This window comes from Mixophyes fleayi, chromosome 10, assembly GCF_038048845.1.
Source record: "Mixophyes fleayi isolate aMixFle1 chromosome 10, aMixFle1.hap1, whole genome shotgun sequence".
In the NCBI taxonomy this organism is placed as follows: Eukaryota; Metazoa; Chordata; class Amphibia; order Anura; family Limnodynastidae; genus Mixophyes; species Mixophyes fleayi.
This window is the reverse complement of record NC_134411.1, coordinates 80,120,388-80,135,778: the sequence shown is the minus strand read 5'-3', so window position 1 is coordinate 80,135,778 and position 15,391 is coordinate 80,120,388. Positions and strand designations below refer to the sequence as shown.

The 15,391-nt window shown below is 38.6% G+C and overlaps 1 protein-coding gene across 1 annotated transcript in view; it reads right to left on the bottom strand.

The window, feature by feature from the left end:
- The window catches only part of CMIP (c-Maf inducing protein), a 131,997-nt gene extending 125,781 nt beyond the window's left edge, over positions 1 to 6,216 (bottom strand). Inside the window, exon 1 of the mRNA XM_075188982.1 lies at positions 5,554 to 6,216. Coding sequence (XP_075045083.1) covers positions 5,554 to 5,850 — 297 coding nt within the window. The 5' untranslated portion in view covers positions 5,851 to 6,216. The remainder of the gene's footprint in view (positions 1 to 5,553) is intronic.
- Between the last annotated feature and the right edge of the window lie 9,175 nt (positions 6,217 to 15,391).

Here is a 15,391-nt window from a genome sequence, read left to right as displayed (position 1 = left end):
AGACTGTGGGGCCTGTATAATTAACAAGTACCCCATCTCCAATTATATAAATTGGCTATCCACCACACTAAGATTTTTTCTTTTGCCCCCAAACCTGCAATTTTTCATTATATTCACTAGCCATGAACAGTAACAGTGATAAAAACTTCATATAACCGTGATCGGTTTACCATATTTAGTCAGATTTTTACAGTCAGTGCACTCTGCAAACTGAACGTGCCAAAGCCAGATGAGTAATTAGCAACAAGATACATAGATAATCTTTTGCATCATAGAGACGCACTAAAAAAAAAAATTGTAAAAAAAAAATAGAAAGCTGAGAAAAATTGCCAGAATTAAAAAAAAAATAAATAAATAAAAAATGTCAAAGTAGCTACACAGACATTTGCCAGTTGCTTATTTTAGGGGGTTTAACAAAATGCATTAAAACAGATACAACTACCGTGTACAAAGGATTAACAACAATCGGCTAACACAACATTTAATTCCATTGTGCTCTAGCCAATCAGACACTTTCTATTTTTTTATTCCCCTAAACCGCACTTGAAACATGATTGGTCGGCAGAGAGAGGCCAAAAACTCCTTATCTGTACAACTAACCAGCGTTGTTTGTTTAGCAAAATCCACAGAGAAGGAGCATTAGTGTGTGATCTTCCTCCACATGAAGTGTAATATAACCCTAACATAGGATCAGGCCTTAGCTCTGAATTGCTACAGCGAGGATTCAATGCAAACACAGAACAAAAGGAGACATAGAGAACACACACCCCTGTCAAACTCCTCTTTACTGTCATCCAATCAGTTTACACCACTAAACTGTTTGGTTGGTTTGTTTTTAAACTGATCACACAGATAAATATATAAGTGCAAACAGGTTTGACAAAAGAAAAAAGAATGTCAAAGAAAATTTACCACATAGGCACATACTTTTTGTCTTTATTTTGATTACATACATTGGTTAGTGTACAATAATTAACTTAGTTATACCTATTTGGCAGCTATGGAGTGGTCCTCATTCCCATAATATATAATAATAAATATATATATATATATATATATATATATATATATATATATATATATATATATATATAATCACATAGGAAAGCTTTAAAAGTACTCTTAGGAGTATATTTACTAAACTGCGGGTTTGAAAAAGTGGAGATGTTGCCTATAGCAACCAATCAGATTCTAGCTTTCATTTTGTAGAATGCACTAAATAAATGACAGCTAGAATCTGATTGGTTGCTATAGGCAACATCTCCACTTTATCAAACCCGCAGTTTAGTAAATATACCCCTTAGTGTGGCTTTGTTATGCTGTCATCAAGAGGTTTTAGCAACAGGTGAAACTTCCCTATCAGCAGCTACAACACACTGTGAGGAGGTATATCTAATGTACTAAGTGGTGGAGGGAGCACCATTATAAACCATAAGTGTAAATATAATTAAATAACACAGCCCAGTTATATCTCATATTTATGTGAGAGATTTCCAAAAATTACAATCGGACATGAATTTAAACATCATGTAGGCAATAAATGGATTACCAGGCATAAACGTTTTATTTTTACGCGTGTGTAATAATCACAAACAAGCAGTAACATGGTCAACTATTCTATAGTAAATATTGATTAGCAGATCTAAGATAGTTATTGCGACTTAAAAAATAAGTAGCGGTCAGATCATTTGTCATGTACACATTTATATGAAGTGTGACTGTATTACTTTATTATAAGGCAAATGCACCAGTGACATAGGTTTGGTACAATAAAAAAAAAAAAGTATTTTTTTTTTTATTCCAAATAATGAATTTTGATTTTCAGTTTGATGGGAACGTCACCTTTGGGTGCTCTTCTTGCTTCATATCTAACCCTCTCAGTGGCTTGCTGCCATTGCCCTAATCACATTATGACACTGATCACATGCATCCCTGTCCTCACTAATATAACCACACGAGTGGACAGGTCACATGATCATCTCATTATTTCAGGTTCTCCTATCTCAGCCCACTTCACACACTCAGGACATCCCGGAGCGGCAGGAGATGAGGACTGAATACAAACTACAGCTCGGACTTTACACGAAACGCGCACACAGACAAATCATTTACAAACATCATCAATAAGGCACCTAAAAGTGAGACAGACTTTGGGGTATATTTACTAAACTGCGGGTTTGAAAAACTAGAGATGTTGCCTATAGCAACCAATCAGATTCTAGCTGTCATTTTGTAGAATGTACTAAATAAATGACAGCTAGAATCTGATTGGTTGCTATAGGCAACATCTCCACTTGTTCAAACTCGCAGTTTAGTAAATATAACCCTTAGTGTATTATTCGGTCACACTATATACTACATTTTGATGTGTATATACTGCTTTGTGCTATAATATTGGAGTAGGTTAGTGTTTCTTAAACCCAGTCCTCGGGACCCCCTAACAGTGCAGGTTTTCCACATCTCCTTGCTTTAGCACAGGTGTAGTCGTTACTGACTGACACATTATAACAGATCCACAGGTGGTATAATTATTTCCCTTGTCACCTGGAAAACCTGCACTATTAGGGGTCCTGAGGACTGGGTTGGAGAAACACTGGGTTAAACAACCTTGCACTGAGGCCCAGCACTAGTTACATTGAGTCCTGTATTAGAAGACTGATCTCACTAAATAGGGGCAAGAAAAGAGAAAACCAGAGGTTCAAAACGTAATAACCTTCATTAAAGCTCTTGTCATTTATTATAAAAGACGTAGAACGTTCTGTGCTTGCAGAATAAGGGCCCTTTGACATCAAATATATATGCTTTCACTACAATAGTAAATACTAATGGATACATTAAATTATATATATATATATATATATATATATATACACCCACTTTCTTTTAAACACATTTCTATGGCTTTGGTCTTTTGTAGGTAATGGTACTTAGCAAATAATATTTAAAAAAACAATGGTGCAACCTAGTATTCAAAGCTTCATTTCCTTATCGCAGCGAAGGTTGATGTCTTCAGATCACAGGGTTCCTGCGATGGGGCTCAGGAGTGGGATCCACAACCGGTGTCTCCACAACCCTTCATTTACCAAAATTAAGGCATACTAACAGCAAAGCGAGTTAACTAATAATCAATACTTTAAATGTTCTTTTTAAACAACTCCCTAATTTCCTAGCAACTATTTTTAGCAAATATATAGGACGTTTACTAAATTTAAAAAAATGGGTTGTGAAGCTGATTCACGTACATAATTAGTGAAATTTAGTTGCAAATTTAGGGCATACTAATATATACATAATATTACCTAGTGGAGGATTGTATTATCAAAATGAACAGTTATGGTAACAGATGTACCCTTAGGGGCTGTTCACACAGGTGTTTTTGTCTGTAGAACTTTTCTCATTTCGTGTTTCTCAGTTTTCTGCTGTTCAGTGATTATATATATATATATATATATATATATATATATATATATATATATATATATATATATATATATATATATATATATATATATATATATATATATATACACATACATACACACACACACACACACACACACTTCACTGAAGCTAGAAGGATGTTTCAATTTAACGCAGCAGTCATATTTCTTTTACTGCACATATGCATAAGCAGACACTATGGGCTAGATTTACTAAGCTGCGGGTTTGAAAAAGTGGGGATGTTGCCTATAGCAACCAATCGGATTCTAGCTGTCATTTTGTAGACACTACTAAATAAATGAAAGCTAGAATCCGATTGGTTGCTATAGGCAACATCCCCACTTTTTCAAACCCGCAGCTTAGTAAATCTAGCCCTATATGTGGAACAGATAAGAGCATCACAGTGTTATAAAGAGAGTTGTATCAGGCCTCGTCCATCAGATTAGCATACTTAAACAAAAACGCACTCTCAACTTATTTTGGTTTTGCAAATGAACATCTTCGTACTCAATCTGCAATGAGTAACCTGAAGAACATAATCTTAGAACTAAAACAAAGCTCAACTTCATTTATATATTAGCTTTGCAAAATATTATGTTTTTGTTATTATTATTATTTTACTGCCAGTTACTTAAAAATCTCTAGTCTATCAATAAATATGACAAAGATTATTTACAATACAGTCAAATGCTAGGTTTTATTGTAAATATTTTAAAATACAACATAATAAATGTAGCAAGTATACCTTAGTACAAATACCAATTAAAAATATTTTGGAAATTATTATTTTTTCTACAACAATATAATATGACCATTCAAAAGTAAGCCAATTGCCTTTCATTCTGTAGACTTATATGTAATCACCATGGATATAATGTGCCTTTCCCAGAATCCTTTGCTGGTCATATACTGTATTCCTTGTGAACACCAGCAATGTGCTGCAGTGAGCATCCTGTGTGGGGATTCTCTGGGAGCATCAAGAGATGACAGAATGTCATGGCAACAAAGGGACATTTCGATTAAATAAATGTAAATTGTAAAAAACTACCATTTTTATAATGGGAGTATAGGGGGAAAAAATATTCTGTGACACACAGAAAATCCTATGGCAACATTCTAATAGCTGGGAGCTTCTAGGGCCATTTTTCCTTTAGGTTATATACATTTTTTCTATTTCATTAAAATCAGTGATCAGGTAACACATTTGCAACCCTTTTCACTATTTCTGATTCCAAGCAAATAGCATGTGCAAAAAAATAATAATTGAAAAACAGAAAACGCACAGAATTCCAAATGGAATGAACACGTTTGAAATGACAAATCAATAAATTCTGAGGCTGATTCTGTTTTTATTGCAATGTGTTATATCCCTGGCAGGTCTGTGCATTGTGGATGGTTCACAATGCAGATACATTACAGATTTCCCAACGGTCATTAAACGCCATAAAAACTAGGATATTTATCCTCTCCTTTGCTGGAGAGAACCAATGCATGGTAAATTCACATATAACCATTCCAGATGTCATTATCTGTAGACCCATGCAGTTTTCCAGAAAAAAAACAATATTACAAGTATACATTGATATGGGTGAAAAAGGTTATACGGTTAAGTATTAAAACCTTGTGTAGACTTTATCCATCATAAAAGGCTAGTGACTGATGCGGAACACCTTAGGAAGCCAATCTGTCAATCACCCCAAATGCTTTTGAAGTTGAAGACTAAAAACAATGACAGACATGTTCGGCTTTGAGATGTTCTTCAGCAGCAGAGAGACCTTTTTTTGTTCTGTGAATTGTCCTGACAGTACATAGAGTGTACATAGCCCCTTCCACTCCACTTATTCATCCCTCAATACCAGCAATTGACACCATTGTTTTTTATACATTAAATAGGAGGAACAGGGCATAAACATAAAAAAAAAAATCTAAATATTTTGATTTGAAAGAAGAAAATTTACAATAAATAGTAAAATCAAGGACTGATAGATAGCAAGACCCCCCTATGCTCCTCCCACCTGAAGTATACATATGTAACCCCCCCTCATCACCACTGCAGATCAGTGCCCACCCAAACACATCATTGAGCCATTGCTGGGTATCAATAGTACTTACTGTAGCAGAGGTCAGGCTGTTGTCTGCTAGAGTCAGATGGTGGGGTTCCCATCTCCTTAGGAATTTGGAGGTGAGGATCTTGCTCAGGAAGGTCCTGGGGTGTCTGATGACACAGACCTGGATGTCCCCTTCTTGCAGCAGTTTGTATCTCATCCCATTGAAGTGCACCACGGCTCTCCTGCAGGGCACAGCACCCAGTTTCCCCCCCTCTGGGGCAGACATCTCCCCCAGCAGTGGCTTGTTCTCCTCTATGGGTCTGTGATCACTGCCCCCACATGAGCTGCTGGTAAAATCCATAGCAACTAGTGAATAAAATCAGGGTCTCTTCCTCCCCCCCAGAAAATCCAACAAATAGTGCAACAGGGGGGAAGCAAAAAAAAAAAAATGACAGATCCCTTGAAACAAAATATCAGATTGCAAATCTCAGAGGATCCTGGACATTTCCAGTGTTCTACTTGATTAAATCCACATTGTATCCAAGAGGTGAAGCCCCTGATCCAGAGAGTGAGGGGCAGCCAGGCTTAGGATCCCTTTGTGTGTGGTCGGATCTCTGCTTCCTATGTTTGCCCCGCATGTATCTGTGTTATGTGTGTTAGTGTGTATATGTGTGTGAGTGTGTGCCACAGAGAGAAGCAATTGCTAAAAGATTGCAGCAGCTTCTCTGCACTGATTGGCCGCCGCCGCCTCACGTGGTCGCCCAATGACGTCAATGGCAGAAGCAGCAAGCAGATCAGGATGCATATTGTGAGTGTGTGTGTGTGTCTGCTGCAGGGGAGGGGAGGGTGTCATTAATAGGAGAGGGGGAGCTGGGGACAGGAGCAGGGCACAGCCTGATCTCCATCTTTAAAACACCTGAGCATTCACAGGTTCACATTAAATGATAGTGGAGGGCACTAGCATGCATGTATATATGAATGTATGTATGTATGTATATATATATATATATATATATATATATATATATATATATATATATACACACATACATATATACACATACATATATACACATACATACATATATATATATATATATATATAAACATACATATGTATATACACACACACACACACATATATATGTATATATATATATATATATATATACACATACATACGTGTTTAAATGCTTGCTGTCAGCCTGTGATTCCCCAAAGTACCAGTTATACTGAAATGACATGTTATGCATAACGTCACTAACTGCATAATGTTAACATTATCCAGACACACCTTCCTAATTGCAATAATTAAAATGCAGGTATTTATATGGCAACTTTCATCCTAGGTGAACTTGTTTAGTCAATGTATTTCTGTGTTGTTATTCATATTATACAGCTCTGCAAAAATGACACTATAAATAAATATACATTATTAGTAAAACCTGATCAATTCTATCTTGCGTTATGAGTACGTAAAATTCAGGTACAGTAGAAATAGAAGGTTAGGGGGGCTTCCTCCATCTTTCTTCTAGGGTATAAATCATTTTAAAATGGTCTTTCAATGAATTATGTGGCATTACCCATGATCTACAGATAGCCTACTACTCTATATGTGATACTATATAAGAGTCAAACTCATTACAATATTTTTATATTTTAAAAAGCATAGGCAAACCGAGGTGGAGTTTTCCTAGTGCCTGGAAACCCCCCTCCAAGCCTGGGGCACTGTATAATTGAGGTGGCTGGACCCTGCTCCAACTACACACAGCTCTGCTAACAGTAGTGCACTCAGCATTGCCCATGTATATTATGGGGAAAGGAAGATTTGGAGAGCAGCCAAGCACTGTCTAAAATTATAGCCACGCTCCCATGCTTGCTGGTCACGCCCACTGGCGGCGTGGTGTGGAAACCCCCCTCTACAAATCCTGCGTTTGCGACCTGTTACTTAACACATTGTTGACAGCCATTTTGTCGATGTAAACAATATTCAGCATATCAGTTCACTGTGAACTAGTGACAGCTCTGAGGCATGAGGCACTTTGTGTCATTTCGTGCCTTATGCCTCAGTGATGTCACTCATTTCTAGAGGATTGTTTGGCTGAATATTGGTTAGAGGTCCACTCTAATACATGGACATACCAGTTTGCAGCTTAACCCAGGCAGGGTGTGTTAGAAAGGAAAGGATTGAACACAAAGCTACTTTTGTTTCAGTGATTAGGAACTTAGTACTGATCAGTGAGGATTTGGGATCACCCTGCATTATGCTCTTAAACGCAGACACCACTCCTTAACCAGTTTCTTTAAAGACATACTCATACAGACACATACTGCATACAGTTAGGTGATTGTTACCTCTCACAGTCACTAAGAAACCTTATTAGTGTAGGGCTTTATTGGCATATGTCCTATCTATAATATTTCATAATGCCTGTGTGTGCATGTCTATATTGTACCGAGACAACACATGAAATTATGAAAATAAACATAGAAAGATAAATGGATTATATGTCTTATATAAAGCGATTTAGGGCTTGTCCACACCTAGCCGCTGTTAACGCACTTCTCAGCCACTAACACCTGAACGTTGCATTAAAAATAGTACAAACTTTTACATCTAATGAAAAATGAAACAATAAAAAACCAAGACTAAAATGCATCTAAAGCGCAATTTAGTTTTCAGGCGTTTTTTACCCATTTTCCCAGCACAAGCCTCCAGCAAAGATGGGGTTAAGCCCAGGCAGTTTTTAGGAATAGAGGGAGCCATCCATGTGACTTCAGACTTCCGGGTGTGTGACCTATGTTTTCACTGAATGGCATCTGGAGATTGCAGTGCCAAAAATACTCAGGGCGTGACTGCATATCAGCCGTGATCTTTGATGTCCTGAATGTGTGTTACACTTTCCCTAGAAATCACTAACCCTTGTGCCTCTTTTATGGAGACATTGGTGGACATTTATGAAAAACTATAGAAAAACCACCAAATTGGGTAATTTTATCATTGAGTAGAGAATGAAAGTAAATACCTGGTTGATAGCTATGAGCAGCACAAACTCATCAATATATATATTTATAGAGGAACAGTTTTCATCAATTTCTCCCTTTCCCACCTTATTATCCCATACTTGCCAACTCTCCCTGAATGTCAGGGATACTCCCTGAAATAGGGGTGATCTCCCTCACTCTCTGAAGAGTCTGGCATTCTTCCTGATGCTGAGCCAGTACAAGACGTGGTTGGCTTTGCCATCTGTGGCATGATGACACAGTTCAGAAATTGTGTCCTATGTCCATGTATTGATGCCTATGGAGGTGCCCATTTTCATGGAGACCAAGACTTAATCAAATACTGACCGGTAAGACAACATGACTTCAGTAATGGAGACAGAAATGAAAAAGACACTTCAGTCTCTAGAGATTCATTAGCTGCTTTTCTTTAAAGCATAGTTGCTTATTCTCCCGGAATGTCCAGCATTTCTGGGAGACCTTCCGGGAGAGCGGGGCAACCACCCGGTTCTCATCCCCGCAATAGATAAGTGAAGGGGCAGGGCTTAATGATGCAAATATTGTGTCATATTAGCCCCACCCCCTGCTGTAATTGGCCAAAATTGTGACAACAATACTTTATTAATATTGCCAATTTTTTAAATGATCTTTGTGGCCGGGTCCCCCTCACCTCCCTGATTTATGAGGTAATATGCTATGTTGGAGGAAGTTTGTTATTGAGAGAAAGAAAGCAAGGAACTCTCATACTAATTAAGTATTTTCATTGTTAGTGACCAACATATCTTTTTAGCCTGAATGCACAGCAGGGGGTTGTTACCTTTCTGTCCTGTGTAGTTTTTCATCCTGTGTCTTAGAACCTGTCTGAATAATAGAACAGCAAGTAATTTGTGAAATTACAGATTGATGTAAATTTTGCTACATTTAAATTGTGTTATCTCCAAGTCTAGAGAATATTATATCCCGAGGGTAAACATTGGATGTAATATCTCAGACTTTGTGGTGCCAGCTAGGATCAGGGGGCTGGGCCAGTCCCTGCCAACATACGTTTCTGAAACTGTATAAAAAGAGCCCTGTTTTACCATGTTTTATAACATCTGTAACTTCTGGATGAACACTAATACCTCAAACTAGTGTGTAACTGTCCTTGCAAGGACTTCTTGAGCTAATAAATATCACTGCTTAACGATCCTGCTTCGAGGCCTACATACCTGCTGTAATTCGTTTGACCTACAGATTAGATCAATCTAATCCGTTATCCAGCTGTTCTGAGGTTGGGACCCTGCGTCTAGTACCAACGCTTTGCCCGCTACCCTACAGCTCTGGCCAGTGTGATAGGCCAGGGGGAACCATCCACACCAACACTGATCTGAATGATGAGGTCAGGGGTACCAGCCCAGGTGTACCAGCAAGGGGGTACTGTCACAATCAAATTACATTATCACTGAAAATCCCAATGATGTCTCAGTGTAAATGCTACTATAGATTTCCTCCAGGTCACCAGGCCTGGGGTCTTGCTTCAGATAACTGAATCAGCTTCCCTTTGCAAGTAAGTATGGTTTAGGATCCAGTTTGCATTGGATTTGTTATAGTAGTAAAAACGGGAGAGACCAAAGGCCTTTCCTGGTTTAAATAAAAAGACAACATCCCCGTTTCTTTCCTTATAACCCACTGCCCTTGATAAAAGTGCTCAGATTATGTAACAGTAACCATGGGAATATTATGAAAACATCTATATAGTTTTCATGTGTGTGTGGTTTACCTTAAGTTACTGACGTCAAATAGAAAGATATCTGTTTCACGGGCAGCACGGTGGCACAGTGCTTAGCATTGCCTGGATTACGTAAATGATTACATATTCTCTGAACAGCACTGTGGAATACGTTGATGCAATGTGATTAATAATATATTAATAAAAGAAACCCTTATATTTCAGGTGGGGTATACATTTTGATTACGTAAATTAGTACATTAAAATAAAATAACAATTGCAGCAAAACCATTAAAATAGGTCCAGTTGTAGAAGTTTAAACCATCTAAAACCATAGTTGCCTACTCTCGAATTTCTGTGAGTCCTTCGGAGACCAGGGAAACCTCCCGAATCCCGGATAGTTTGCAAAGTTAAATGGAGGGGGTGGGGCTTAGTGACGAGATTCATACATCATCATGGCCCCGCCCCCTGCTGGTGTAGGGCAAAAGGGTGATGATAGCTTAGGGGGCAGGGATTAATTACGTGATTCTTCAAGCCACGCCCCAACATGCCCACCTGCCCTGGACGTCCAGGGAGCGTGAATTAACAAAGTAGGCAAGTATGTTTAAAATTGAATGGAAAGCCAGGTATGCATGGCTGCTACTATACCATATATGGCGACATATATCTGCAAATTACAATACCAGATTAGAGATGGCAAAAGTATAAATTGCAATTTGGTGTCATTATTTTGTTTAGTATTTTTTATTAATTTTATAGAGCACATGGTGAAGTCCTTAAAGGTTTGCTTCGAGGGAGACATCATAGCCACCCAGTCTTAAAGGAGCAGTTCCTCAAGGCAGAAGGTTGACACACATCCATATTGTAAGGATTTGTAGTTTCTTAAGATGTTGCAGTAAGTTTGGATTGATTCTTCTGTAAAAATCAAATCACTTTTTCCAAGACTGTTTTTCTATTTCATTTGTTAAATAACGCTTCTCCTGACAGAACCTAGGGGGGTTTAGAGGAGATTGGCTCCCCGTGAGGGGAGTGGGGGACCATCCTTCTCTCCTTGGGCACCAGCATACAGCCGTAGAAAGCCGTGCCTTGTTGTTGCCTTGTCAGCAAGACCTAACGATCCATCTGCTCAGAGACGGGAAGTTCCAAGGAAAGCCACCCCTAAGAGGAGAATGTGGATCCAGAGTCCTTGGAGAGTACGAGACTCCTAGGAGACATACAGGAGCAGCTGAAACAACACTAACCAAAAAACAACTGCAGAGGCCGAGAATGATGAGATTTTACAAGTATGAAGATTAATGGCCTGTGAAAGGTTTCACCTTTTTCATTTTTAAATTAAATATTTTGTAGGGCACTATCAGGGATTGTCCTCTGTCTACCTACATGCTCCAATTACCCGACACTTGCATCAATTACACCATCTATTACCTGCACCACACTCACATCCATATCACAGTCATATACCCAGGGCCACTGTGACGAAAACCCTTGTGAAAAAAACTTGCCTTCTTTCCCCGACTGCGTGAGCATCCTTGGCAAAATTGAGCGCCAATAATCCCGTTTTGATGGGGACGTTGAGCGTATATGACCAGATATCTCTCCCAGGGGCAAACGCAGGATTTGTAGAGGGGGGGATTCCACACCACGCCGCCAGTGGGCATGAATAGCATGCATGGGGCGTGGATATAATTTTAGACAGTGCTTGGCTGCTCTCCAACTCTTCCTATCCCCATATAAATGGACAATGCTGCGTGCACTACTGTTAGGTGCATGCAGCTCTCCCTTTTTAAGCAGAGCTGTGTGAAGCGGGAGCAGGGTCCAACCACCTCAATTATACAGTGCCCCAGGCTTGGAGGGGGTTTCCAGGCACTAGGAAACCCCTCCTCGGTTTGCCTATGCTCTCCCTATGAATTATACTAACTTTTTTTTTAGTTGTCTTCAATTTATGGTTCGTAGGAACTCCTGTCTGTAGACTTGCTTATAATTTTGAAAATGGGTACCTTTTTAAGGTTGTATTATGACATGTACTGTTATATATTAACAAATTAGTCTGTGTGTGTGTATATTAGGGAATTTAGACTGTAAGCTCCACCAATGGGGCAGGGACTGATGTGAATAAGTTCTCTGTACAGCGCTACGGAATCAGTGGCGCTATATAAGTAAATGGTGATGATGAGGATCCTTGTTTATTTTACGCTGTTGAATGCATGTCTATGTAATTGTTTGTGAACCTATTAAAGTTATTTCTAAAAAAAAACAACTACTTTTAGAATATATCCACAGTAATGATTCACAGCAGCGTGTTGTTGTAAGGTTCAGTTCTTCCTCGTAGTGCTGACATTCTGAATATCATATATCTGCCTGACAAGAATACAAGATCACCAGAGGCAGTTCTGTCCTACACAGGGAGTGAGTTTGTTGTGTAAGTTTTGGATCACCTATGATTTGCTGGTGGATGTGTAAACAGTCAGGGAATGCACAGCCTGTATTAACAAGCTCTTCTTAGGCATTGATGCCATAAAACTTCACAAGTAATGTTTAGTAAGCATTATATAAATGTAACACCCAGTATATATAAGATAGGATCTGTAATAATAAAAGGATGTGTGCATTCTGCAGTTGTCAATGAAGAATTTGCAAGGTAAGATATTTACAGACGAGCTGATCTTGTGGTGCCGTTGGAGTTGGTAACTGCTTTTTGACGATTGCACTGTGTGGAGATCCTGGGCCTGATTCATTAAAGAAACTAAGGCAAAAAGATGAGTAAGTTTTCTCCTGGACAAAACCATGTTACAATGCAAATTAGTTTATTATTTTGCACATAAGTTGCCTACTCTTCCAGAATGTCCGGGAGACTCCCAGATTTTTGGGTGTTCTCCCGGGCGAGCAGGGTAACCTCCCGCAGCCTGCCCTCTTCGTTGGTGAAGTGCGTGGGAGCAGGGCTGAATGCGTCATCCTGGCCTGCCCCCCTGCTGTGATAGGCCAATATTGGTACCGTTTGACAGGGACGGGGCCTAACGGCGCAATTTGTGTGGCCATGCCCCCATTGCAGAGCCCTTTTCCGGACATCATGCTGCCAAAGTTGGCAAGTATGCTTGTAGCACATCAAAAAACAGAGAGCATGGGTTGACTAACCCTAATCCAAGTGTTGATGCTCAGCCCTAGCGCGGATCATTTAATGATAGGAGAAGTGTTGATAATGTAAGATTAGTAATACATTCATCTAGAAACATATTGACCAGTTCTGTTTTCCCAATTCCTTTTTGATTATTCATATATCTGATTTCTTATCATTGATGTTATGGATTGTAGCCCTAGAGTTTGTAGATCACTTCTCATCATGAGAACATGTTTCCCCATTTCCTGATTGTGTTGCAAAACTGTTTTGTGAAAGGTCATTCTTGAGAACCCTACAGAACACAAATTTAAATAAAAAAAAACATTCTTTACCAAGATACATGTGTTAGATTCCCAGTGCTGGTTGGGCAGATCATTGTATATTGTTTATCGTACGACACAGACATTGCTGCTTGTTTTACACCTAGAACGGGAAGTGACATCACTGAAAGGTGATGTATTGAAGACATCAAATCAATATGGCTGCTTTTTTTTTTTTTTTTTTAGGACATACCAGTTAAATCCTGGCTGATAGTTGCCATCAAGCAAAATGGCAGCCCTGTGTAGCTTTATTTGTAACCATAGACTGATAGTAGGAGAGAATAATCAAGACAGACTTATGGGTGTGACTTTTCCTGTGTGTTAAAGGAAGCATATGCCCTACTTATAAATAGCATTCACATTTGCCTTAGATTTCTATAATCACTCAGCAAAACATGGGCATATGTTAGCAAGGAGAAAGAAATAAAATTTTGTACTTATTTACATGTGTTGATATATTTGGGAACAGCCATATTGCTTGCTAAAGTCTATATAGATTCCAATGGAACAGCGCCACCCAGTGACCAAATTACTATTAAGAAAAGCATATAACAACAAAGTAATAATGACACTCGGATAATACATCTCACAAGTGAGGTGCATAAATGACAAGGTTAGACTACACAGACAAAATAACTCTCTCTCTATCTCTCTCTCTTTATATACATAACATATATATATATATATATATATATATATATATATATATATATATACTTACACAAGGGCGGGCACTTTGCTTGGTTGCAGGCCTCATCTGAGGTAATACAATGTTTAAGCAGGGAAGTAGTTAATGTCACAATTATTCTATAATTCTCTGCTTACAATTATAATTCAATTACTGCCAGTAAAACTGCTTTAATTAGAATGACTTGTAACATTTGCTTACAATGTATTTCTCTTAATTTTTGCACATAGGGAATTTTGCCTAATTTGTTAATAAAATGTTTGTGTTTCCTTAAAAATACTTCAGTAACTTTTTGGTTAACAGTTGGCGTTGATCTGCAAGAAAAGCACCGCCATTCAAAGGACCAGCGTTAAGCCACCTTAAAATCCATAGTCTATTTTTAGGTCACTGACAATTTGTAGACAGTTGTTGTTGAACTACAACTACCAGTATTTCCTGATAACTGGACTGCAGTAGTTGTAGTATGAGAAAGTCCATTTCAATGCAATGAATTAAAGACCTGCAACCATTTTTTCCCCCCGTTTAGCTAACAACCCTCCCTGCACCCATCCTGACAGAATCGCAAGATGTCTATGTACTGTACCCCCACAGTTTGATAGAAACCTAGACTCTCTGAGTTATAGAGGTCAGTTCTCCATGTCTGATGCAATGAACAACTTGCGAATTGTGATCAATGCAAATGTATCTATGATGCTGACTGGGCAGTATGACTGCCATCCAATTAACTGTATCGATACATTTGCACTTAGTGGCTGATTAAATCAAATTTCTTCAGAGTGTGAAACGTTGGAGACGTGACCTTTACAACAGGGACTTGGGGGAGTGTCTCAGGGTATACAGGGGTACATAAGGATTCTGCCAGTTAATGGGGAGGGGGTTGGGGTTGGTATCTGAAAAAGAAATTGGGCTTCAGTTCTGTTTTCAAATCTCTCGGCCAGACAGGAAGAACACAATGTCCCGTGAGATCATAATCAGAGTAAAGCAGGTGAAATGGAATGAAATCAGATTTGTTCCCATGTAAAAAGCCATTATCATTGTTGTTTTTCGCTTAACTTTCTAGATTAGAAT